Below are 26232 nucleotides of genomic sequence, written 5' to 3'. Positions count from 1 at the left end.
CCTAACTAAGCCCCATTTTAGCTGCCCTCGCTTCCGCTACGTTTTAGATCTCGATCTCCTCGATTTGGAGGGCTTGCTCCTCTCTCTCTCTCTCTCTCTCTCTCTCTCTCTATCCGCCATTGAAGTTCCAGGAGCGTCCATGGAGTCGGCTTCTCCTTTCGCCTCGGGGCCGCCCAGGCAGCGGCCTGCGATGGTGTCGAACCCTACAAGCGTCGTCCAGACGCCCCTGATCGGCCGATCGATGGCCCCCTCCTCATCCGTGCCGCTTCCATCTCCATTTGGGTCGGCTCTCCCCGGCTTCTCTCGCCCGGCCGCTACCCCTTTGGCATCCCGGCCCCCTCCACCAGGGGCCATACCGCAGGGCCCGATCGCTGGCAACGGCCCTCGAATTCCGGGGTTCACTGCGCCTCGGACCCTCCCTCCGCCTTCGGTACAGCCGGCTCCGCCTTCGGCCGCCTCGTCATCGATCAGGCCGCCCACTCCGTATGCCTCCGCTACTCAAGATTCAGGCCTCCAGTCGTATCCTGGGAGCCCGCCTTCTGGGGCTTCCGTGGCAACTCTCCCGATGCCGTTTGTAGGCCCACCAGCATCTCAGCAGTTTGGAAGGCCGCCTACCTCCCAGCCACTCTTTTCCGGACCTCCCAGATCTCAGCCGCCTTTTGCTGGAGCACAGTACTTACAGCGTCCTATGGCTGGATCGACGAACTCACAACTTCCCCTTGCCGGACCGCCCACCTCGCAGTCGCCCTTTTTGGGGCCCCCCACTTCACAACCGCCTTTCACGGGACCGCCTACTTCGCAGCCTCCCAGACCGAACACCCCACAGCCACCCTTCGCCGGGCTGCCCACCCCTCAGCAATTCGGTGGACCATCCACGCAGACACTTACTGGGCCGCCAATTTCACAGTTTGTTGGCCCACCAACCTCGCAGCCGTATGCAGGCAGGTCATCTTCTCCGTCGCAGATGGCCACTCCATCTTCACAGCCATTTTCTATGCCTCCAACCGTGGGCACTTCATTTGGTTCTCCAGTTTGGCCCTCGCAGCCAGGACAGGTTAGTGATTTTTTTTTTACTTCGAGTAAGAAACTTTCTCCAATTTTAGATGTTTGAATTTCTTGCGTCTATAAAAAAAGGTCTCATCTATTATACAACCTACTTGATTGAAGCCGTGTCCTGCTGCTTAGTTTTTGAGTTTGTTTTGTAAATTACTTTAGCTACGCAGTTAAAGTTATGATTGACTTCTTTGAATTTGGTATTAGATGGTTCCTTCCCTGCCTGGTAATGTGCAAGCACCTCCTAGGATGTTTGGCATGCCTCCAGGCATGCCAGGTCAGCCAATCCCGCCAGTCCTACCTGCTATGGGCCACTCAGCTCTTGCAGGTCCTCAGGTCTCCACACAGTCAAAGATAGATCCGAACCAAATTCCAAGACCTTTGCCTAATTCATCAATCACAATTTTTGAGACTCGTCAGGGAAATCAGGCAAATGTACCGCCGGTATGTATTCAAAGGTGTGATATTTGCATGCTAGGATTGTGCATCTTCCTAATGCCTATTCTGTTCATCTATGGTGTTTAAGTGATGTGCATTCTCTACATTCAGTACAACCATGATAGTTTTTCTGACACTGTTATTTTTTAAGTCTGCAACCAGCATTTTTGTTGTCAAGGATAATGGTAATTGCAGCCCTCGTTTGATGAGGTGCACACTGAATCAGGTATACTTTTTGTTAATTTTTATTTAGTGATAATGATTTTTTGTTTAAATAAAATTTTTCATGGCAGATACCATGCACCGGGGACCTTCTATCTACCTCTAGTATGCCTTTTGCCTTGATGGTGCAGCCTTTGGCACTTCCACATCCATCTGATGATCCTATCCCAGTAATGCTTCTTTTTTCAACTATTATTATTATTTGTAATTACCAAATTAACCAGATAATGGTTGGGACTGACAATTCCAAAATTTCTTGTTTATTGTTGTTGTATCAGTACTTAAATAGAGCAATATTTTTAGGAACAATACTTTTTTTTTTAATCAAGGAACTTGCTTTTTGCTCATAAAATTGGCTTTTAAAATTGTAGGAATTAACAAAAAAATAATACTAAGGAATGGGTGATAGGGTGGAACAATGGAAGTGAAATATATTCTCTTTTGAGTTATTTATTTAACTTGTTGTGCATTCCCCATGGCTGTGCATCATATTGATACAGAAATCACAAATGTTGTAACATATTGAAGAGCTCAAAATAGAATCTGAAACTCATATTAATTTACTCAGATATTTTATTCACGATCTTGAAGAGTAGGCCAACTTTATTTAGGGAGCTCCACCAATCTGTGCTGTTGAATATGATAACAATAATAAGCTGTTTTAGTCCCCACATAGAGTTTAAACATTTCTTACACTGGGTGTTCAGGTCAAATCATAACCTCAATATTGTCTATTGATATTGGTGGTTTATCAATCTGTGCTTTTGAATCTGAGAAAGAATTTGACTATTGCAGATTGTGCTATGAAGTTGAGAAACAATCTAGAATAGTTGGGATGTTGAGACTTGGCTTCTTGTTGTTTTGATTGTTGGTTAATATTCAAATTGATACTGTGTTAAAATTACTGGTTATTTCATAATTGGTTCCAATTTTTTCTTCTAAGTTTCAAATTACTGTAATAAAGTTCAAAATTTGTACAATATGATCAATACAGTTGTCCTAATAAGTCATGGTTATTTTTTAATGTTTATGTTTATTCAGTTCATTTTTTGCATGAAAACAATATTTTTCTACATCTCAGTGTGAAATGGACTCACATACTATACTTCCTATCTAAACAAGTATCTGGGAGTTCCTAGCAATCATGACTGATATCATATTCTCACTATCAATCGATTAACAATACATGTGAAATTGTATATGCTTTCTTGAATCTTGAGTCTTGACATACAAACTAATATCAAGTTGGCCTCCTCATATTTTTGGCAGTTTTGAAATCCTTTTCATCATGTCTTCCAATGTTAATTTCCCTCGATTATGTTAATGCCTTATTCTGCCATAGTTCTAATTCATCTTAATGGAATTCACATCTTTTTTTTTATTTTTTATTTTATTTTGCATTTTTGAGAAAATTTCATTTTTTGGGAAGTGCAGGTTGTTGACTTTGGTGAAAGTGGACCTGTTCGGTGTTCTAGATGCAAAAGTTATATAAATGCTTTCATGAGGTTCATTGATCATGGTCGAACATTTGTTTGCAATTTATGTGGTGAGTATTTAGCACTTAGTTTTGTATCACAGGTATAGCATTTAAAATCTTTAGATTCTTTTATCTGTTTTCTTCACTGTTTTAGATACTGACACAGACTGACAAGTCTGAATGGCGTTAACTAGAGCATTCTGTTTAGAATTATGAAGAAAACCAGAGTTTTAAAATGGGTCAAACATAGTAAAACCTGCCAGAACCAGCCAAAATCATAATCCAGTTTTCAGAAATATTTGTAAAATTCTTTTTATAGCCACAAGAGAAAGAATCACTCAATGAGAAAAATAACAGTGAATTAATAGGTCCATAACAAATCAAAACCTTAATCTCAGATCAAAATGTTATAAAATACCAGATCAAAACATCCAATAGTAGATTTTAAGAAATAATAAAACAAAATTTGATTCATTGAAATCTGTATTTATAATCTCTCAACATTGAAGATATGGAATGTCTTGTTTCTCTATAACATTGAAGAGAGAGACAGATACATTCTGGTACCTAGATTGAGAGGAAGAACATTTTGTAAATCCCGTCTTACTAAAGAGAGACAGGGAGAGGGATTTAGAGATACAGGATGGTGAATTTAAAAAAGAGAGGGGCGCAATATCAATTAAGAGAGAGAATTTTTTTGTATATCTTGTCTTATGAAAGAGAGAGAAAGATAAAAGGGACAGATAAAAAAAAAGACAGCTCGTGCACGAAGCTCTCGTCAATGCGGGGTTTTGGGAAGGGTCTATTGTACGCTTTCTTACCTGCTTTGCAAGAGATTGTTTCCAAAACTTGAACCCATGACCTCTAGGTCACATGATAACAACTTTACTATTGTGCTAAAGCTCCCCTTCACATAGAGAGGTGAGATAATGAATCTAAAATAGAGGTAGGGAGACATGATAAGAGAGAATGGGGGAAGGAGATAGGGAGATATTATTTTAGATGTTGGCTGAGAAAGGGACAAGAATGCTACAAATTCTGCCTGATAATCTTCAATAACAATAATACAAATGCTAAGTGAGTATCAGTGGAATTTATGCTACCTTTGTTTCAACTACAAATTCAATAGTCAATTAGTTCAACCTGTCTGATTTTTAAAATATTGGTTTCCTCTCTAGCCTTTTTGTGGTGGAGATTTTTCTGTGAACTATTATACCTTTTTGTATTTATTTTTAGTTATTAATTTTTTGGTTATGAACATTTTGTAGGTTTTACCAATGAGACTCCGCGTGACTACTTGTGTAATCTTGGGCCGGATGGTAGGCGTCGTGATGCTGACGAAAGGCTTGAACTTTGCAAAGGAACAGTTGAATTTGTTGCTACAAGGGAATACATGGTTTGTTAATTTTCGGCTAATTTATTTCGTGTTGATCTTGAAATAATGCTAACAAATAGTAATGACATTATTGATTCTCATAGTGTAAAGAAATGAATTCCTCTTTTACTAGTTCTATTTTTTTACTTCTTCGTTAGGAACCTTTAGTGAGTCTAAGACTAATAGCTCGAGATGTGAGAAGATCCCTTCTAATGCATGTATCTAGGGAGAATTGGTTTAATCAATTCCTTGACATAATGGTATTTCTTGAGGATGAGATGTGAAAACAAGGACGGATTTGGAGACTATTGATTGGTTGTGCTTATGTGATTGCTCAAGTGTGTTCAAATTATGCCATGTTTGATGCATGGTTTGAAATCTCGTATCATGCCAGGTGAAATGATTGAAACTTATTATTCATATAAATTATCAAAACTCAATGTCATTCGACACAAATAATGTTTTCTTCCTCTACTTCATTTGCTTACTCCTTCAGCCTCCAATCTGTCATCTGTACCATGTATCGGAATATTGACATGAAACAATATTGGCTCTAGATTTTGAACCTTGATTTGATGGTCTTTGGAATTGCAAGTTTATAGTCAACATTACAAAATCATTGGTATTTAAGATAATTAGTTGGTGCTTAGGGTTGTACTAGTGTTTCCTTCACTAAAGAGTAGTATCATTCCAAGACAATTGGATCTCTGATAATACAGCCATGACCCACTGCTTCGAATGATGCAACAAAATCTTTAGTGAAAATGTAACTTAGGAGGAGGTCTAACAAGCCAACAGAGTCATTAAGATGGTAAATCACTAAAAAACACTAGTATTGTCCATCTGATTGTGGGTAGGATGTTGAGCCTAAAGGAAAATTACTAAATAAACTTGTTGATCACGACCAATATCATTAAGATTTGTTTATTATTTATTTATTTTATAGTTCCTTGTTCTACTCCCTTTTTCTACATTTTTTTCCCATTTCCTTTATTGTTCTCTTCCATTTTAGTTGACCACAAAATATGCCTCTTTAGTTTCGATTTTATAACTCTCCTTTTCTCCGAAACTGTCTTTATTTTGTCATCACTCCTTTTTTTTCATACTTGTAGTGTGATATCATTTGCATGGGCAGTTTGTTATGTATGCTCCATATTTGTGGCAGTGCTTGACCATTAGAAATTTGTTTTTGTCTTTCCTTAATGCGCATGTGCATGCAAGTTCCACTTTCTACTCCTGTGTTTTTTGTGATCTTTAACAACATGTGAAGCCACTGTCTAATTGTGCAACTAAAAAACACCAATTAAACAATGAGAAAAGATGTTGTGAGTTGTGACAAACATTTGGCTCTGATGCTGCTGTAATATTTTAGCTCCTTTACTTTGTTCTATTTTCTATCCATGTATTTGTCATGTTTGAACAAGGAGTTAACATGTAAATCAAAATATGGTTTGGCGATTGGTATACCCTCTCTTTTTTTCTTTTCATATAGGAAATTTACTGGTGCAAAATGAGGAATGTCTATATAACACATATTACATTGAGAAAAATCATGTTATCAAAAAGTAGTTATTTGAGTATCTAAAAGGTTCTCTTGTTTCAGGTTCGTGATCCGATGCCTGCTGTCTTCTTTTTTCTCATTGATGTTTCACTGAATGCTATTCAAACTGGTGCAACTGCTGCAGCTTGCAGTGCAATCAGTCAGTCTCTGGCAGATCTTCCTGTAATTCCTGATTCTTTTGGCTATTTCTTTTATATACCTTACATTTTATCCCCACCAATAACTGCCTTAGGCTTGGTCATTTCTGTATATTGGTTTGTTGTTCCATTGGGAAAGACATATACTTGCTTGGTAAGTTATCAGGTCTTAGTGTTGGTATTTTGCCTCTGTTTAACTTACACATTTATACAACATGATATCCATCTTGAAGTAGAAGACTACATTATCAAATGAGTTTTGCATTCATTTTCTTATCTTAGAAAAGCAATACAGTTAGATAACATCTGAACTAAAACATTTTAAAGGAAAAGGAAGGAATATGATCTGCATATACTAGAAATTAGCTTCTACATGGTATATACACAATTTCGTAGGTATTAATAGAAAGAAAGTTTAGATTTTTCCTTTTTTTTGAACTTCTGAATATCCTCATTTTGTCGAGGTTCCCCACATTATAGTTGGATTGACCATCTGTATAAATGAGTCATCCGGGAGAATTTTTTGATCACATCCAGTCGGATGCAATCCGCTCAATCATCTTCCCACACAGAAAGCAGTCAGCATACATTGAGATCTGTAGGGACTGATCCACTGAGAATAGTTTATTTGGTAACCTTGGTGATCAAATTTGGTTGTTGATCCAGAAATATATCATTGTGAGCTCAGAGGTAATAGTTTGACTTCTTGCTGATTGAGGAGATAGCAGATAGGTAACACTGTTGCACTTAGCTTTCTCACCAAGAAGGTGCTATTTGGAGTTTCACATGGTTGTCTTTCAGCTTTACTAATTGTTATTCGAACCACTGACTGGAAAAATGAATCTATTTGGTGGTGCAGAGTTCTCTTTTGGCTTTATTAATTAGAATTTTGAACCAACAGTTAAAATAGTCTTTGTAAGCAATCATATAATTGACATTTATTTTACTCTGATAGATATAATTAAGAGAAATTTTTACCATTGATATTTAATAATTGTAGAAATGGACTTTACCAATGACAGTGGAGTTTAATACACTTGCTTTTTCTTAAACTGAAATAGGTAAATAGGTCTTCCTGTGTTCTGTTGTCTCTGGCTATCTTCAAGTACCTGTATCCTATATAGTCACAATGGTGCGGCCGTAGAATATAAAATTCACCTTGAGTGCTTCACCTTGGACAAGAACCTCTCAGTGGATTTATTTTTTTATCTGTGTTGGATGCATCTTCATGTTACTTATAGAAAATCTAAGCTGTAATTTGGAGTCACTTTGATATGCTTTTAATCTGACTTCATCTTACTATTTTATTAAAAATCTCCCCCCTTTACTAACTAACTTTGGTGAAGCCTAAAATGCATTTACGTTAATGTCCTTTTTTCTATTTACACTAAAAATAATTCCAAGGTTTATTAGTAATTTCACAAGCGAAACATATGATGTAGAGTTCAAGACTCGGCTGCGACATATTATTATGAATTTTTCTTTGGTTGTTTTATATAAAAAATATAGTTCTATTTAGTCCCACATCTTAGAATTGACAATACTATGATGAAAGAAGCTTCTATAAATATTTTAGGCTGGCGATGTTAAAAAATATACTTTTCTTAGTTTTTTTTACTAAGACAAGTATAATATTAAAATAAAATATTTTTTTTACATAGGGAAGCCCGTTACAGTAGTTACTATTGTATGGGTCTGACGAATCTTACCCAAATAATTAATTTTTGGTTTATAAGGGTGATACTAGAAAATCCAAACAATTCAGATTTTCAAATACCCAAATAATTTATATATTATTATATTACACACGCAACGCGTGTGCACGATCACACTAGTATAAATTAAGTTTTTAGGGTCATTAGAAGTGAGTCAATGTTTTCTACATGATTCTGTGATTCCCATTCATAATGTTTGAAGGCCGATTAGCTTCTCAAGCACACTTGATTCTTTGCAGGATGGTCCAAGGACAATGGTTGGTATTGCAACTTTTGATTGCAGCATTCACTTTTATAATCTTAGACGAGCCTCACAGCAGGTATATGGTCAAGAGCACTCTGTTTATTCAAACACTTGTTCGGTCTGGTGCAAGCATTTTTTTTTTTTTTTCTTAAGCTAATTGAATAACCTCTTAAATCTTACTAGTTGCACTCAAATATCCAACACATGTTTTTCAGAGGACATATTGACAATACGAGAAATCACAAAATGTATAATTAGCCTTTTCTATTATAAAGCACATTAAGTTGGCAAAAATCATGATTGCTTCCCTAGTCAAATTTTTGCTAAAAGGCTTGACATTGCTTTTCTTTGCCAATCAGGTGCATAAATGTTGATTTAGTATGATTAACTAGGCCCACACGAGAGATTGCATGACTTATCAATTCAAAGCCATAAGTTCCTGTTCCTGGAATATCTGGGCAAGGGCTATTGCCCTTATGTGTGTAGTCCAACAAGTTAATTAGGAAGAAGCCATGAAGCAGCATGATAATAGGGGTTGGATTAGCAATTGCAGGTGATGTCTCTAGGCCACACACCTATGATTTTCAAATTCCAATATTAACTAAATTAGAATTTGACTCATTTGAGTATCCTTATGATTTAGTATCTGTTCAGGGACCCTACTCTAATCCCATGTCGGTTACCTAGATTTTGTATGTAAACCCATCCCAAACATTATGAATGAGTACAATAAACCTCATAAAACTAATCAAGTGGGTATCAAAATTCTGACATGAACCAATTGGCTTAGTTCAAAGCAACTGACTTCTACATTGTTAATGCAAAGCCTAAGAGATTGACTCTCTCCGAGGAGACTGTCAAACCTTGTAGTCAGTTTTAGCTTGTTTTCTATTTATTCCCCTTTCAGGAAATGGAAACCAAGGGATTGGACTAAATGTTACCTGGTGGTTGTGGACATGTCCAAATTCTTGGTCCAGAAACTGTGGTGGAGAACAAGAGAAGTCTGTAATTAGGGGAGAATCTGCTATCATGTGGCTGAGAAACAGAAAGACACAGATGTTCAATCACCATTGGTCCTGATGTGCAGATACCAAGGGAGTCAGGGACATTTGCAAAAAATTTACAGGACCTAGTTACTAGTTGATGTGGGATTTAGGGGATTGGAAGGGGAGGAACAGTCATTGAAGGGAGGAGAGAAAGCTAACATTGGAAAAAATGAGATTGGAGAGAGTCAGTTGTTAGTGGAATAAGCAAAGCTAAGTGACAGGAGTTAGCCGTTTGTGAAAATGAAGGGTGAATTGTCCAGGAGGACTTGGAAAGCTGAAATGCCCAATCTGTTAGAAGGGAGTTGAATTACATGTATGCACAATTTGGCTCAGTAAAATGAATTATGGTCTTGATGTAGACACATGACCCAGTATCTTTAGACAGTGGCACCTAGATGAGTGGAATGGACCATGATACAATAGATCCCCCTTTTTTTGGATTGTATCTGTATAATACTAGGTAATGAAGGTGGTTTGAAATGCAATAGAGAAGAAGAATTTATAAAAGGAGAAGCAACTTGAGAAGAGAAGAAACATCCAGGCCAAAACCTACGACTAGGAGGGAAAAGAATGATGATAATAACAGCCTGGGATATTTTTCTCATCTTCTCCCTCTATTATTCTATTTTCCTTCTCGAGTTGAAATTAAATGGCACTTTTTACCTGGCTAAAGCATACTAAAAATTCAAAAAAAAAACTATACTAGACTCAATTGATTCAATTCCAATTATCTTATGATTTGAAGTGATTATTCTAAGTGGACCTAGATTCAGCTTGAACAGTGGCTAAAATATGCTGTTTTATTGGACTCTTTTAGTGCAACTACTGCATCTATTTCAATTTGAATATGTAATTTTGAGTTTTTTCTTTCCGAATTATTAGTTGATTGTTTCACTAACATACTCCTGAATGTTGAATGCATACTGGGACTTTTTGATACAATCTCATCCACAAAATAAATTTGAAACCATGTTTATTGCCACAAGTGTATTGTTTAGAATTTCATGGCCATGTTTTGTTTTTCAGTACTTCTAAGCATGTAGCTGAAATATTGAAGAAATTTGTGTTAAAATCTTTCTATTAGAATCTTGAAATCTCACAAGACTGCTATTTATTGTTGTCATGATTTTGGTATCATGTTCTGACAATGGATTGATTTATCATAGTTTTCTACAGCTTGTAAAAGTTTTGTTTCAATTTTTATTGCATTATCACCATTTTTTACTCAACCATGTGGGCTCTCCCTAATTGAAAAATACTTTGTGCGTTCTAACCTTTAATACTGTTGCTCTTGTTAATTGCAGCCTTTAATGCTCATTGTCCCTGATATTCATGATGTTTATACACCCCTCCATACTGATGTAGTTGTTCCTCTTACTGAGGTTAGCCAAGCTTCCAATTTTTGTGTACCTTTATGAATGATTTTATTTTTCTTTGATCGTGGTGCCGTGATCATCCTGAAAATTCAGTGCCGCCAAAGTGTGGAACAGTTGCTAGAAAGCATCCCAAGCCTGTTTGAAAATAATAAGGTTTCTGATTCTGCATTTGGTGCTGCTATCAAGGTAAAATTAAACTCAATTTATAGCCCTTCTGCCTTTTCTTTTTATTAGGTGGCAGGACTTTTAGGATACCACTTCTAAGTAAGTTTATGGCGGCTTCAACTATCCTGCTAGTTAAACAATAGTATTGAATAACTGGCCTTTTTATTTAATTGAACTTGATGTTTGAGAGTATTGTTTTGTTAGGCTGGATTCTTGGCGCTTAAACCTACTGGAGGAAAGCTTCTTGTTTTTCAGTCAGGTAAGCTGGAAAATCTATTTCATTAAATTCATGTTTATATTGACTATTGACAGCATTTTTACAATTATCATTCTAAATTTGAATTGGACCAAATGCCCTAATAAATTATTAAACTGTTATATTTTTCTACATACATGATGGCATTCATCCTGCATTATGTTCCAGGTTATCCACTTTTTACCACATAATAGTCCACATTTCTGAATGTTATAATTAATAGCATATCTTAAATTTTTTACTATGTCTGGAAACAACTCCCAATTCTCCCGTGTAGTACTTGATCAAAGGACTAGAATAGGAGGTTTTATGCACAGTGAGTCAGCAAAAAGTTTTCAAACACTTCCAATAGATTTTGGGTTGTTTTAGTTTCATGTATATATTTTATCATTGTGTTCAAGCGTTGTGTTTTTTTTATCATCAGATGTTAGAAATCTAGTTTACAGAATAGTTGAGATTCATGGCCTCCTGTAGTTGTACGCCAGAAATTTTTTCCTGATGGAATTGTGGTTTCTGGTCTTCATTAGCACCACCACTATCAGGCTGTTCTAAAGTCCTAATTATTTTGAGTTCACTTTTGAATTTGATTCCTCGATTGAACACTATTCAAAGACTATGTCTCTGCTGACATCCAATCCTTGGATTAAAATTTCGGCAGTGCCCATCAACATGCAGATGAAACATCCAATCCTTGATAGGCATAACGACTTCTATGCAACACCCAAGTTGGATGACTCCTCATGAGTACACTCACGTTGCACACAGAGACAACGTTGATCTTGGGGAATTGCTGAAACCTCTATAAGGTCCCGAAATGCTAACAACTTAAGTAGTGGTCCCCAATGATGGTGAATGCTTTGCTAGTGGACTGCAACAACGACATAATTTCTGGTCTTGAATGCATCTATGAGGTCCCAAACATGCAATATTTCTGACTCTTTCCTCCTTTTTTATTGCTTGCTTGGCACATCCACTGGCATCAACCCGACATTTATCAATCCAGTTGGGGATGAGAAATAACGGCTTGGCTCGAGATTTCAGAACTTGATTCAATGTTTTTTTTTTAAAAATCTCTTTAACTAATATGTTTGTTTGTTTGGCTCTACTCTTTGCATCTTCCAGTCTTATCAACTATTTGAACTATCAAATCTATTAGTTGCCTTTAAAAATGCCCATATGATTTATTTTCTCATTTACATTATGGTTTCTGGTGATTAATACATATTCATTTTTTATATTGTTATGAGAGAATTGCCAAGGATGGGACTATTATCTGGTCAGATCATTTTGTTTCTCTAAGATTACCACTAAAACTTATTTTTTTAGTATTGATTTTTTGGTGCTTTTTGAAGCATGAAACTATGGTGCTTGCCAGGCGATATGAGATTGGTAATAAGTTGAGTTAAACTAGCTTGCCTTCATGATAATTGATGGAGCAATTTCCTTACAGTACATCTTCTAGTGCTAATTAATGAATTAAATTAAATGGTCATTCCCAAGATAGCTTGTGGAATTATGAATTTTTGGTGAATGTGTCCTACAGATTAAGAAAAATGTAATCAGCCATAATTGGTTTTATTGTCAGAGAAGTCTATACGCTTTGCCACTTTCATGTATTCTGCCAGATAATGATTGGAGATGATCTTTTAAGTACTCTACATGGTTATACTTCCTTGCTCTAGCATGGTTGCGAGCTGGGTTGATGGTATTTTCATATAGGGAGCAAGTAGGAAAGAATGAAAAGTAAGGAATGAGGTTTAGGCCTAAACCTTTTGCTGCTATAATATGGTCCGAGTATAAGTCCTCTGGAAGTGTGACAGACTATCTGACATGTGATACTTTAAATTCAACATATAAGATAACGCAATGGGTCATATCACCTTTCGTAGTGTGATTTGATGCCTGGCGTTTATACAAATTGAAACAAATAAGCCTTGAATTGGCTTTGATCATGTTGGTTTGAGTTGTGGACTAGTGTAAACCTACTGGTATGGTACAAACTTGTTTGGATCCTTAGATGCCTGTCAATACATGCTAATCCATCTTTAGTAAGTGTGATCAGAAGAAGGATCGATAAAGCTTGTAATAGTCAGTTTACTGTATTCTGTATCTATGAATTCTTGTTTCTCCTTTTCTTTTCCTGGTATGCGATGCTTGCAAAATGACCATGTTCTCCACCTACATTTTGTAGTCTTGCCATCAGTTGGTATTGGATCTCTTTCTTCCAGAGAAGCTGAAGGAAGAACTAATGCTTCTGCTGGTGATAAGGTAAAATGTGATATATGTTCTTTCTTTTGTTGTATTTTTCAGTTAGCTTATAGTTATTTGTTTATTTTGATTACCAACTTTTTGTGACTTGTCGGGAATTATGGTTGGCTGCTGTCTGAACCTGGATTCATTTTTATCCTTATATATAAATTCTCTATGTAGTTTTGGTAAATTGCTAATAATGAAATAAGTAAGCTATAAATTCTCTATTTATAAATTTCAAGTTTTGGTTGACGCTACCATACATATTATTCCGATTGATGTCAATGTGTCACCTGTGCCAATATAATTTTGATGGCACCAACTAAAACTGGGCTATATCAATAGGTTCTATCTTAACCCAATAAAGATTCTCTTCCCATATCTCAGCTTTCAATCCAGTCTACTAGCATATGGAGGAGATGCAACAGTAAAGTGTGAGAGGGTTAGTAAAAGGACATGCTTTGATTTCAAATGGAAACAATAGTTATCTTCCTATAACTCATGCTTTGATTTCATAAAAGGGAAGAAGGGAAATGGTGATGCACCAATGATACTTAGCAGCAGTAAAAGGAGTGATGTCAATGCTGAAGAGTTTGAGATGCATCTATTTTGTAATTATAGTGCTCCAGTTTCAATTGCGTTAAAGTTCAACTCTCAGTGATTATCTATGTACATTGCTAAGACTAACCCCAATGTTGGATGTCTAGATGCAATCATTCAATGCATGACTCTTATTCTGGTAGAAGAAAGATGCAATCATTACTCATATTACATTTTTGTAACTTGTCGTTCTTGAATCTTAATGGACTTTATAATTGTCATAGACTTATATTCGGAGGTAAACAAGCTAAGTGGAAACTAATATATCATAAAAAGGTTATTTGAGTTGATCATGGAATGCATTAAAGTGTGCCAGATGTTGACATGACATAATTCCAAAACCATACCATTTAGATCGGATATCAAAACTCCAATGCAAAAAGATATTTTAAAGCTTGATGTACGTTGCTTTTGATGTATACATTACCTCTGGCCTAAGCCTTTTCCCACTAGGTGGGGTCGGCTATATGAATCCTTTTACGCCATTGAACTCTATCTCCTATTATATCATCATCTATATTTAAATAAATTTTATCTTATTTTATTGTTGCTAACCAAGTCTTTTTTGATCTTCCTCTTCTTTGACCTCCTTTACTGACCAAAGAAAAAAAAACACACTAACGTTAACTCACTTTGAGAATGAAAAAGGTCATCAACTGATGAGTTTAGGTGGCAAGAAGTTACTATTTAAAGTTAATATGACTTATGCTTATTATCTATTAGATTGCAGTATGTCTATTCTAATTTCCTTCTATTGGATGGCAGGAGGCACATAAGTTGCTCCAACCAGCAGACAAGACACTGAAAACAATGGCCATTGAATTTGCTGAGTACCAGGCAAGATACTTTATCTTACATCGCTCCTTTGGGGTTGAATTATTACTAACGAAGCTTTACCCTATAGGTTTGTGTTGATATATTTATCACCGCACAGACTTTTGTGGACATTGCTTCCATTTCTGTTGTTCCTGGAACCACAGGAGGACAGGTGATTTTTTTGAACTCCTTTGAACTGGGTGCAGAGTATAATACTTTTTTGGAATGCTAATATTGCAGTCTGCAATGCTGTGCTTAGATTTCTTTAGTTACTATCTTGTTACTAAGACATGTTACTATATGTAGTTCATAAAATGCACTGCGTTCACCAACATACAGTCATGTTACTGGATCTAGTGATAGGTTATTGTTCTGACAAGGTGTTGAAGTTATTATAATCAAGGATTTAATTACCATGATGTGTTAGTTAGCATAGCTGAAGAATCTTATCTGCTTCCAATCAATACTGACATAGAATTGACACGATGAAACTTCCAGAAGAGGGCAAGCATGAGCTATCTGCTGGAGTCCGACTGTTAGGAGTAAGGATTGAAATCTTGTGCCACTTTTGGTTGGCATAGGTGAAACTTACCATCCTGCTCGCCAACTTACCAATACTTTTTAGTATGAACATTCTGTAGTTACAACAATTCATGCTGACTGATATCTCATGGTATCACAATGTACTGAGCAAGTAAAAAAGATGGAAATTATTAAAATGACTTTTATAGGGTGATTTAACAAACTCTTATGGTGCGTTTGGTTGGGGTTATCCTTGATAACCTTGGTTATCCATACAAGGTTATCAACGAAAATCCTGTTTGGTTTAGGTAATCGATGATTCTCGAATAATGTTCCATGCCTGACACGTCAGCAAAAGGAGCATCCAATCCGGAATCGGAAAACCTCGAAAAATTGAGGTTTTTCTTGATTCCGGGGTTAATGTAATTTTTTTATCCAAAATATCCTTGAATAAGAAAAAAATGTGATAAAAAAGAAAAATGTAAAGAAAAAATAAAAAACTAAAATATTTTTTTTAAAAAAATGTAAAAAAATAGAAAAAACATAAAAAATAAAAAAAGGGAATAAAAAATAGAAACTTTTTTAAAAAACGTAAAAAATAATAAAAAATGTAAAAAAATATATAAAAAAAATAGAAAAAACATTAAAAAAATAAAAAATAGAAAAAATGTAAAAAAATAAAAAAACGTAAAAAAATAAAAAAAACTTTAAAAAATACACATAAAAATAAAGGAAAATGTGAAAAATAAAAAAAGCGTAGAGTTTAAAAAATAATAATAATAATATATGGTTAGTTTTGTGACTAAGGGTAATATAGTAAAATATTAAACTAGTTTATTCATTAAAACTTTCAAACAAACAAGTTTTTGTTGCATTACCTAGGTTGAACCGAACAACATTTGGTTATGTTTTATTCCCCATAACATTGGTTATGTGATTACCAAGTAATCACATAACTAAGGTTATACATGATAACTTGAACCAAACACACCCTTAGTGTTATGTATTTGTTGGTTGTTTTAGGATTGAACTTCATATCTTTGATTAGGGTCTATAAGCACCAGTTTTCCTTTCCTATAATATTTTAAATATGAAATCACGTCAAATTGCTGACAATGTGGTTACTGCCCATTGTTTTGCTCCTAATGTTCTAGGGGTTGATATTTAAGCTTTTGCGTAGTTTGTTATTTATTAAACAATGTTTAAGGTGCCAAATCTGGATGAGTTAGTTCATATCCCCAATCCTATTGTTAAAGTTTTGGTTGCTACTCATACAGACAGAGTAATTGTTGGTACTGATAATGTATGAGTAGTCTGCAACAGCAGCACAGCCTAATGGTTCATCTAACCAGGTTTTTTTACGCTTGATAGAAAATTAATTATGTTTGGGCTAGATAGAGATGTCCCAATGGAACAATAAAATGCATAGAGATTGATTAACATTTGGCTCATATCATCGTTGACGAAAGGAGAGCCTATTTACTAATAATTCGTCTTGAATCTCTACTGATAAAAGAGAATATAGAGCAGTTTAAGAATTATATAGAAGTCAACCTGTTATGCTCGCAATTCAACTTGTTCACTTTCCTCTCAGCTGAAACTGCAACACACACTTGTAATTGTACACTCATGAAAACTACAGTAAGTGCTGTGAATCAACCCTACTGAGCTTCTTGTACGCTGCACAGTAGAAGGAATAAGTCTCACTATTGTTGACAACTTCTTGCGTGCCGATTGACCATTGGCACATCAATTTTATGCATGAATTTTTAACATTGTGTTCTTTTCAAATGAATCATCTTTGTCATTCATCATGACCACATAAGCCAATTGTAACAGTCTTCTGAGAGTTAAGACAATTGAGAGCGCCAGATGTGGATTGAACATGGATACTTCAACCCACCCCAACTAATCATTTAGACCTCACCCCACCCCCAACTAATCATTTAGGCCTCACTATAAACATATGGGTTATTGTTGATGGATAATGGGCTTCCATGGTTCCAGGCAACAATAGAAATCATTGGGATTATTGTTGTTGGACAACAGGCAGCCATAGTTTTAGGTGACAATAGAGGTCAATAAACTTGCTATCATCTGGCCATCGGTATGTGGGACGTGTGAGACAAACTGTTTCCATTTGACTGGTATGAGTACCACAGTCAATCAAACACACTTTATTCTGTTTATCAATGTCTCCATACTATAATAGTATCATCTAGCTATCAATATATGAGAATAAGATATTGACAAACAAACTGTGCCCTGGACTTGTAAATTCAATTTTCATATTTGATGCTGCAGGTATATTATTATTATCCATTTTCCGCTCTCTCTGATCCTGGGAAACTCTACAATGATCTTAGATGGAACTTAAGTAGACCCCAAGGTTTTGAGGCAGTGATGCGTGTTAGATGCAGCCAGGTAAAGCTATCTGGCATGAAACTTTTTGGTGATTGAAATGCTTGCTATCGTAAGTTCTCATGTTAGGAATTAATCTTTTATTTTACATTTTTCTAGGGCCTTCAAGTTCAGGAATATGCTGGAAGCTTTTGCAAGCGTATTCCCACTGATATTGATCTTCCTGCGGTAAGTTCTCTGAAATACCATAACTGACATAGTTAGTTAACTATGCAATTCCAAAAAGCCTCGTGGGAAGCTTCCTTATGCAGTGATCTGATAACATGGATACTTTTTTCTTTTTCAATTATAAAATTACCAAGATAAGAACTAGAAATCCATAATCCTAAATAAAAATCTAGAATTTTTCACCAAATAGTATTTGCTAATTTTCATTAATGAACTAATTGAAAATTTGCAATTTTATCAAGGATTGACTTTTATGGCTTCAACCAATCAAAATATGTACAAAACCTGAGTGCATGTCGTCTCCCATGACTTTTCACTTGTCCATTGTTGTTATGGTGTCTATTACTTTGCAGCCCATGTTTTCTCATATTGATGGAGCACCACGCCTTACGCTTCAGTGACACACTATCCCATCTAGCCTCATCCTGCAACTCCATTGTCAACATGGCTGCCACAATGCTTCTGTGTCAATGCCCATAACCTTTCCCTCCCACCTACTTTAGGTTCCACCTTACCCTCTGCTGTCTAGCAACAGTCACCCTCATCTACCTTACCCAAGTCAGTCAACCTTGGTGCCATTGCTTTCTGCTACTACAAAACCCGATTGGATTAGGTTGGGTTGTCAATCAGTGTTCTGGATCATGATATAGCTCAATTCTGGAATAACTCTGATCCCATGTGAATCTGAATCACTCAAAGCTAATATGGCATAGCATATGACTCAGCTTTCTGGAAATTACATTATTTAACTCTACCTACACAACCACTTGAAATGGAAGGTGATATCTGCTCTTATCCAACATCAAGATATCTACTTACCTTCTAGACCTTTAGAGTTATTTTAATGACATATATCAATTATTTGTTCATCTCTACACAAACCTGATCTGAAGATGTCTGTGTCACAGATAGACTGCGAGAAAACAATAATGGTCACCTTCAAACATGATGATAAATTCCAGGAGAATTCAGAATGTGCCTTTCAGGTATGCAGCAGTCCATGCATCCGGAAGATACTTTAATAGGGGGTCTTTTCTCTTATTTCCAAACCTAAGTGTGCCTTGTCCATGTACATGATTTTGTCGATTGTAACTTTTTCTTATGCTTCTTTATGCAGTGTGCACTTCTTTACACTACTGTGTATGGGGAAAGAAGAATTAGGGTTATAAACCTGTCCCTTCCTTGCACTAGCATGCTTACTAATCTTTTCCGCACAGCTGACTTGGATACTCAGTTTGCTTGTATTCTCAAGCAAGGTGAAATACTTTTATTTGTTTTTATATTTGTCTTCTTTTGATTCTTCTGTAACTTGCTATGCTTCGATCTACTGTTCGTAACTTAAATAAGTATGTTTTTGTTTGTTTAGACAAGTATTACAGGTCTGTTCCATTTGTTTGTTAAGAAAATTTGCAGTATGTTTGAAAAAATCTGACAATTGAAGTATTTTTGATGCCTGGAATTTGTAGCTGCAAGCAGCATCCCAGTGAACTCTCTTTCTCAAGTTCGTGAACAAATCACAAACCTATGCATCAACATCCTACATGCCTACCGTAAGTTTTGCGCGACAGTATCATCTTCAGGCCAGCTAATTCTTCCTGAAGCTCTTAAGCTATTGCCTCTATATACTCTAGGTATGACCATATTTAAAGAACACATTTTTTGCATTGATGTATCTATTGTTAGCTGTGATGGTGTCTACATATTGCTAGGTTATGGAATTTCACTGTTGGGATTATTTGATGTGTAAGCTAATATATTAATGCCATGAAATGTACTGTTACATTGATGACTAGCTAGGATATTTTTATTGCTTAGTTCACCATTGTTCAATATGAATAGAAGTGTTGGATTTTGCATGGCGATATTGCTACAATAACAAACTATGTCTGAACTATTTGAGGTTGACTAAATAGACCATTATCATGCTGCTAGACTCTATATAAAATCATAATCGCCCTAAAGTAATTTACATTATGTTAAATGGAATTTTGTTTTTTCTCTGTGTCACTTTTAGTTTCTACTCTGATGAATTCAACTTGTAATCTGATAGTTTAACCTTCTTTTCTTCAAAGGGTAAGTCTGTTTGTCAAAAGAAATAAAGTGTATTGAAAAAATCAGTATTGGTCATATCGAATTGGTAGCATCACTGGAATCGAAATAGTTAAGATTAAATCAAAGAAGAGAAATTAAAAATGTATTGTGTTTAATGAAATGCATTATTGAAATAACATATTTTAAATAATAAGAACAGTTAATAAAATTAGATTATTAACAACAAATGCCATTATAATCTCAATTATATCACATTATTGTTATTTCTGGTTTGATGATATCTGTTTTTTTTATAATATACTAAAATAATTAATAATGTCATCTTTATTAATATAAAGTTGTTAAGAAATATTGGATTATTAATATGCAGGTAGAGGATTTTAAGGATACTATTGATAAAGAGAGGTACTATGGCACAACAGACGAACAAATTCGCCTTCGTCATCCGCCCTCGATCGACGCCTCTGTTGCCGGAAGCGTCGCAAGACGCTTTCGACGGAGGTGGAGGCGTCGCGCGACACTACCACCATGGAGGAGTCGCGCGACGCTTCTGGCACCGGTAGAAGCTTCCCGCGACGCTTCCGCCGGCGCCGAAAGCATCGCGCGACTCCTTCACTGGCGCTGGAAGTGTCGCGTGAGGCCTTCACCGGCACCGGAAGCGTCGCGCGATGCCTCCGCCGGCACCTGAAGCGTCGTGTGACACCTCTGCCGTCGGTGGAAGTGTTGCGCGAGCGTTGCTCGCGGGATCGCGGTGTACGTGTACCGTTGCAAAAGAAAAAAGATTTAATTAATTAAATAATTTCCAATTGGAGTGTGATATTTTGAATAGACTTTTATAAACCCTAATTAAATTATCCCTATAAAATATATAAAAATATATTTAAAATTCAAAAAATTTAAAATTTTTTAAATTATTAATTGATATTATAAAAAATTCTTTTTTACTGTTTTAAATTTATCTATTTTTTTAAAAAAATTCTAATAAATCATATTTATATTCTGATAGTTTATTATTATTATTATTATTATTTTTTATTGCTGTTTAATTGATATTTTATTTTTTTACTATTTTAAATATATAAGATTTAATAATTAATTAAATGAATAAACAATAAATTTATATGATTATGATTTATCAATTTTAATTCGATTAATTAATATATCTTTAAAGAAAACTATATTTAATTATTTTTTCTAACCATATTAAGTTTTTCAAACTTATATAAAATCAATATACAACTTATTTTTAAACACAATAATCTTATTTATCTAATAATTACTATATATAAATAAAAAAATACAGAAATTGTATCGGCACGATACGATACTGAAACTGAATCGTTCCAGCTTGGGACCGAAACCTCGGCACGAGTTGAAATTTTAAACCTTGGGTACTATGCTATATTCTCTCTTCATTGATACTAACTATATATATATATATATAATATTAGGGTCTTGATTAAATACTTCAATGATGAATAATGTATATAAGTAGATTGGAGTATTTAGGGGATATAACCCTTAATTTTTCCCTTCTGTCTTCATGGTAAGGGAGCCTTCAAATTGGCACCAGCCTTCCTTCGCTTTCGCCACTCGGATTCACTGGGTAACCCTTGCACCACCTCACATCCCTCATCTCATGATTTCTCTGCACCCTTGTTACCACATTGTAGCCAACTAATCTTGCCAATTTTCCAGGTTCACAAATAGATCATGCCGGATCATGGCTCTAGAAACACCAATGTTTGAGTGCATGCCATTACCAAATCAACTGCCATCTGCTGCATTGCTAGTGTTCTCCATTGATAGTTCTTGATAGTTGTCACCATTAGAACCACTAGAGTCATCCTACACTTATGGTCTCCTTTTCTTCCTATTTCTTGGGTTTTTTCTGGTGATGGATTTGATCTTCAATAGCTGCTTCATCTTCTTGAGCAGTGGAGCTGTTTTGATCCTTCCTATAGTCTGTTGTTCTAAAAAGACAATCAACACAAGAACAAGACTCGGCGAGAATGTGAAATAAATGCTTTGGACCTATTTATGTGAAGATGTTTCAGTGAAAAAAGAATTACAATATCAGCTTTCTTGACGACCACATGCTCAGTCTACTCCTTTGAATCTTTCCAGGTCCATTTATATTAGTACAAAAAAAATAGAATGAATAATGTTTCTTGGGCTATAATTGTTTTTGGTTAATGATTTGTGGTTGAAACATCTCACTATCTGAGTTACTTAGATTCCCAAGTTTATTAGAGCTTATTAATGCTCTGTTGCTTCCTCTTTGTCAGTCTAATCCCAGCCTTATGAGCATCCTTTGTGCTTGTTTTCATTCTACTAAGCTTGGGCACAGACTAAAGATCTATAAACTGATATCTATTGAGCATATGATATTATGATGTGATTGTCTCTTTATGTCCTGGCAGTTTAATATGGAGATTGCCACATATAATGATTATATCCACACTGTAGTTGATCTCCAAGATATTTTTCTGATAATTCGAGATGTAAGGATCAACTAGTTCCTCACCATTGTGTTTCTTTCATCGAGAAAAGTCAAGTCATTCTTGAATAGTCATCATAAAGGTAACAAAATTTTTAAAACCTTTGAAAGACCATAATGGAATGACTCATTTTCTCGTTGCTCATGTCAACATTCTCCCTATAAAACTTAAATTGTGTAAATCATTTTCAAACAAAAGAAGTATACAACTTAATTAACTCTAAAGATAGGAAATTAAATCTATCAACAGATATCAAATGTAGTATGTATTAGCAATCTAATTATTTATTAACTCAATATCATAATTAATCACAATAAAAAATTATTTCTGTAATTAATAATTCAATTCACTAAGTACTGACACTGTAGTGGCATGACACAATAGGTATTGAAACCATATTGTTCCAGCCAGAGGATGAAGTTTTGGGCGGCTTAAAGTTTTCACTAAGTGAGATGTTTTTGAGGACTCTTACCTTTTGTAAATAGGTTATTAATAGGTTCTGTTAGACTTTTTAGGTCTTCCAATTTAGCTCTTATGAATCTAAGCCCCTCTTACATTCTGATAGAATCTTATACATCATCTACAATTTTCTCATATCTCTTATAATTGTGATGGCACTGTCTATCATCATGGCAATTTAGATATAGAAAATAAAATTGCATGATATTCTGGAAAAACAAAATAGACAAATACACCTTTTAGGACCAAGGAATGTGAATTTTGTTGGACTAGGATATACACACACACATACTTTAAAGGTAAAATAAAATTGTTTTTTTTTAATGGCCACTGTGCATATTCCCTTATGATTTTTTTTATAGAAAAATTAAAGACATCCCGATGCACGAAGCTCCCACTAATGTGGGGTCCCGGGGAAGAGTTTATTGTATGCCTTACCCTGCTTTGCAAGAGGCTGTTTTCGATTTTAGAAAAATTAACTAAATGCAAAAAAATTCATTATGCTTTGAGATATTACTATCTTTTACCTCATCATGGTTTTATGTCATTAAAAGTTTCATGTTCGATTGTCTTTTTTCTACACACATTACTATTATTTACTTGTGAACTACTAATCTTTGTTTTTGGTCCATGCCATTCAGCTTTAGTTAAAAGCATTGGTTTGCGAAATGATGGCCGGTTTGATGATCGTTCTTACTGGGCTAGCCATGTTATGTCACTTTCCATTTCATTAGCTGTTCCTTTAGTATATCCTAGAATGATATCTATTCACGATCTTACTGCTAAGGTATTTTTGATTAATTGTTGATTTTAGGTTGAACTCTAGACTGAACTGGTACTTTCAGTGCTTGTTTGAACTTGAAAATATCCCAATGCTACAGGAAAATGATGGTTCCCTTTCATCTTCCAATATTCCTCTTTCAAGTGAGCACATTAATGATGATGGAATATATCTTCTGGAAAATGGTGAAGATTGCTTAATCTATGTTGGAAACATGGTCAACCCAGACACGCTTCAGAAATTGTTTGGAGTTACTTCTGTGGATGGACTTCCAACTCAGGTCACATGCTTTGTTACTTTTATCTCTGTTTGTCTATCTGTGAAGCTTCATAGGCACGATCAGTTACATTTTTTTGTTTTTGTTTGTTTGTAGTAATTTACAATGGTAAAAGTTGTACCCATTGGAATGAATTCATGGGCATTAATGTACAAAAAGGTATTTGTAGGGTTTCACACTGGTGCAGTAAAAGATAAGATCGTTAGAATGACTTGTGTCCGGCTAGAGGAGGCAAATAGATGATACACATAAATCACAAACAATTCAAAGTATTAGTGGCTCGAGGGTGCTCGTGTCTATTTGGTTGTCCATGTCAAGTATAAAGACGCAACTGAGAGGTTGTCCATGTCAAGTATAAAGACGCAACTGAGATAACATAGGAATAAATACAATGTTAACACATAATGTTTAATGTGGTTCAAAGACCTGCTCCTAATCCACAATTTATGACGCGTCTGGTGCGTCACTTCTAAAAGTTCACTATGAACTGCCAATTTTTAAAAGGTAATGGAGCAAACCTCTTGTAATCCCAACCTCAAATGATTATAGTGATCATTGCTCTCAAATATAAAAAATGTATAGCTAAGAAAAGATAAGACTACTAAGAGCTTGAGTTGAGTATTAATAAATTGGTGCATGGACCATATTTATGAACCTAAACTGCAAGTAGATATGAAGATCTATTATTCTTTATCTTATCCAATAGAATTTTGATTTGCCTGAAGTGTATTTTTGATGTCAATGCAGCTTGTATTGCAGCAATTCGATAATGATTTGTCAGAGAAGCTAAGTGATGTCATGAATGAGATAAGGCAGCAGAGATGTTCATACTTGCGGTATGCAGATTATTTTCTTGTTTTATTAGTAGCTAATCTTTTTTATTATTATTATTATTATTTTTTACAACAATACTGAAGATTCAGAATTCTCTGCAGTTTGCGGCTATGCAAAAAGGGTGATCCCTCAGGTTGGTTCAAATTCAAAGTCATTTTGAGTAGAACTATGCTCTTCCTTTTAAATTGTTTGGGCCATATTTTCTCAGAACTCACGAAGCATGTGGTTTTTTATAGGCATGCATTTTATGTCGTATATGATCGAGGACAAAACGGCTGGAGGTCTCTCTTATGTTGAGTTCCTTGTACATGTCCACCGGCAAATTCAAACCAAAATGGCTTGATCCACAGATGTATGCTAGTGTAACAGATTTTGTTCTTTATTCTCTCTTTGATTTTTGTGGAGCTTGCTATGACCAGAGTGGATGAGATAAGGAAAGCAGCAGGCACTTTCTTGCACGTTTTAGGTGCAGCTGTTGCCGACTATCCCTTCATAAATCAAATAGCGATTACTGGTGTTTTCTGCAACTTCCACAATTACAAGTACTGGAAAGTAGACAATTGCAGATGTTTCCCGAGTAAATTATATCTGGCTGGACCTTGTTTTTTGAAAATTTTCCTTTACAAGATGTGGACAATGGTGGTGTACGATATTGGCGCAGAAGGTGGTGCTTAGTTATAAAAAGCGTTTTATTGCTACTCATGTTTCATTAGATGGTTCCAATTTTTAGTTCAAATTTATGTATCTATAGTAGAAGTCATATTGATTGCATGTTTACAATATTGTTAAACATGGTTATTGATGAATTGTGGAATGCCGTCTAGACCGTTATAGTTGCATTGGCCCATGGTTATTTCCTTTTCCTCACTGGCCTCGTAATTTTGTAGCGTCTCTCATTTACTGTGTGACCCAATACTCCCTAGAGACCCCAAAACAATGAATTGTTCGTGGACAGATAAGAGTGACGTCTACTACTGTTTTTATCGTTGCCCATGAATTTGTTATATAGGACGAGTTTAGCACGAACACCCTGGAGAATCATCGACACGAAGTGTATATAATTAGGCCACATTAATTAATTCTATTTTTATTCTATTCAATTTTTTTAAGCACATTTTTAATTTTTGATAATCCAAGTATTTAGTTATTCAATTAATCTTGAAGGTGGTGGTCTCGTTGTATGGAAGTTTTTTGCTAACTATCAGGTAAATAATAGTTTAGGGTTACAAGTTTTTTTAAACTTTTAAATATAATATGTCATGAGTGAGATTTAATTTCTTGTTATCTAATAAGCCCGTTCTATCTCTTACTGACGTACAATAGCCTCGAGGGGAGGGGCATATTTTCAATGAACAATGTGAGTGGAGAGGATAAAGTGTGTTCGTCAATAGGCTCGAGGGGAGGAACATATTTTCAATGAACAATGTGAGTGGAGAGGATAAAGTGTGTTCGTCAATAGGCTCGAGGGGAGGAACATATTTTCAAT

General features: G+C 35.4%; 1 protein-coding gene across 3 annotated transcripts; it reads left to right on the top strand.

Annotated features, from left to right (window-relative positions):
- Positions 1-8: 8 nt before the first annotated feature.
- LOC122050931 (protein transport protein Sec24-like CEF) lies at positions 9-25585 on the top strand. 3 transcript variants are annotated; one of them, XM_042611805.1, is made up of 24 exons: positions 9-1054; positions 1261-1511; positions 1654-1717; positions 1785-1883; positions 3148-3259; positions 4459-4586; positions 6169-6288; positions 8218-8298; positions 10573-10650; positions 10738-10830; positions 11014-11068; positions 13257-13333; positions 14681-14752; positions 14820-14903; positions 17558-17677; positions 17774-17842; positions 18751-18828; positions 18960-19098; positions 19309-19473; positions 23496-23641; positions 23736-23915; positions 24660-24748; positions 24848-24879; positions 24983-25585. In XM_042611805.1, exons 1-24 carry the CDS (start codon positions 140-142, stop codon positions 25087-25089), a joined length of 3354 nt encoding a protein of 1117 aa, XP_042467739.1. In that variant the 5' UTR covers positions 9-139; the 3' UTR covers positions 25090-25585. The 3 variants fall into 3 exon arrangements, with proteins under 3 accessions (XP_042467739.1, XP_042467740.1, XP_042467741.1); XM_042611806.1 differs by having other exon boundaries at positions 10-1054; positions 1261-1497; positions 1643-1717; XM_042611807.1 differs by lacking the exon at positions 9-1054 and having other exon boundaries at positions 1354-1497.
- Positions 25586-26232: the final 647 nt, after the last annotated feature.

The sequence above is a fragment of the Zingiber officinale genome, chromosome 3A (genome assembly GCF_018446385.1).
Source record: "Zingiber officinale cultivar Zhangliang chromosome 3A, Zo_v1.1, whole genome shotgun sequence".
NCBI classification, from domain to species: Eukaryota; Viridiplantae; Streptophyta; class Magnoliopsida; order Zingiberales; family Zingiberaceae; genus Zingiber; species Zingiber officinale.
The sequence above is the reverse complement of the archived record's forward strand: the minus strand, read 5'-3'. Positions and strand labels throughout refer to the sequence as shown.

What these genes read in the sequence shown, in the direction of transcription:
- LOC122050931 (XM_042611805.1), top strand. Translation starts at nt 140, where the DNA reads ATGGAGTCGGCTTCTCCTTTCGCCTCGGGGCCGCCCAGGCAGCGGCCT. An exon ending in TTAGACGAGCCTCACAGCAG is followed by an intron (nt 8,299 to 10,572) that starts GTATATGGTCAA and finishes TGTTAATTGCAG; the next exon opens with CCTTTAATGCTCATTGTCCC. An exon ending in TTCACGATCTTACTGCTAAG is followed by an intron (nt 23,642 to 23,735) that starts GTATTTTTGATT and finishes CCAATGCTACAG; the next exon opens with GAAAATGATGGTTCCCTTTC.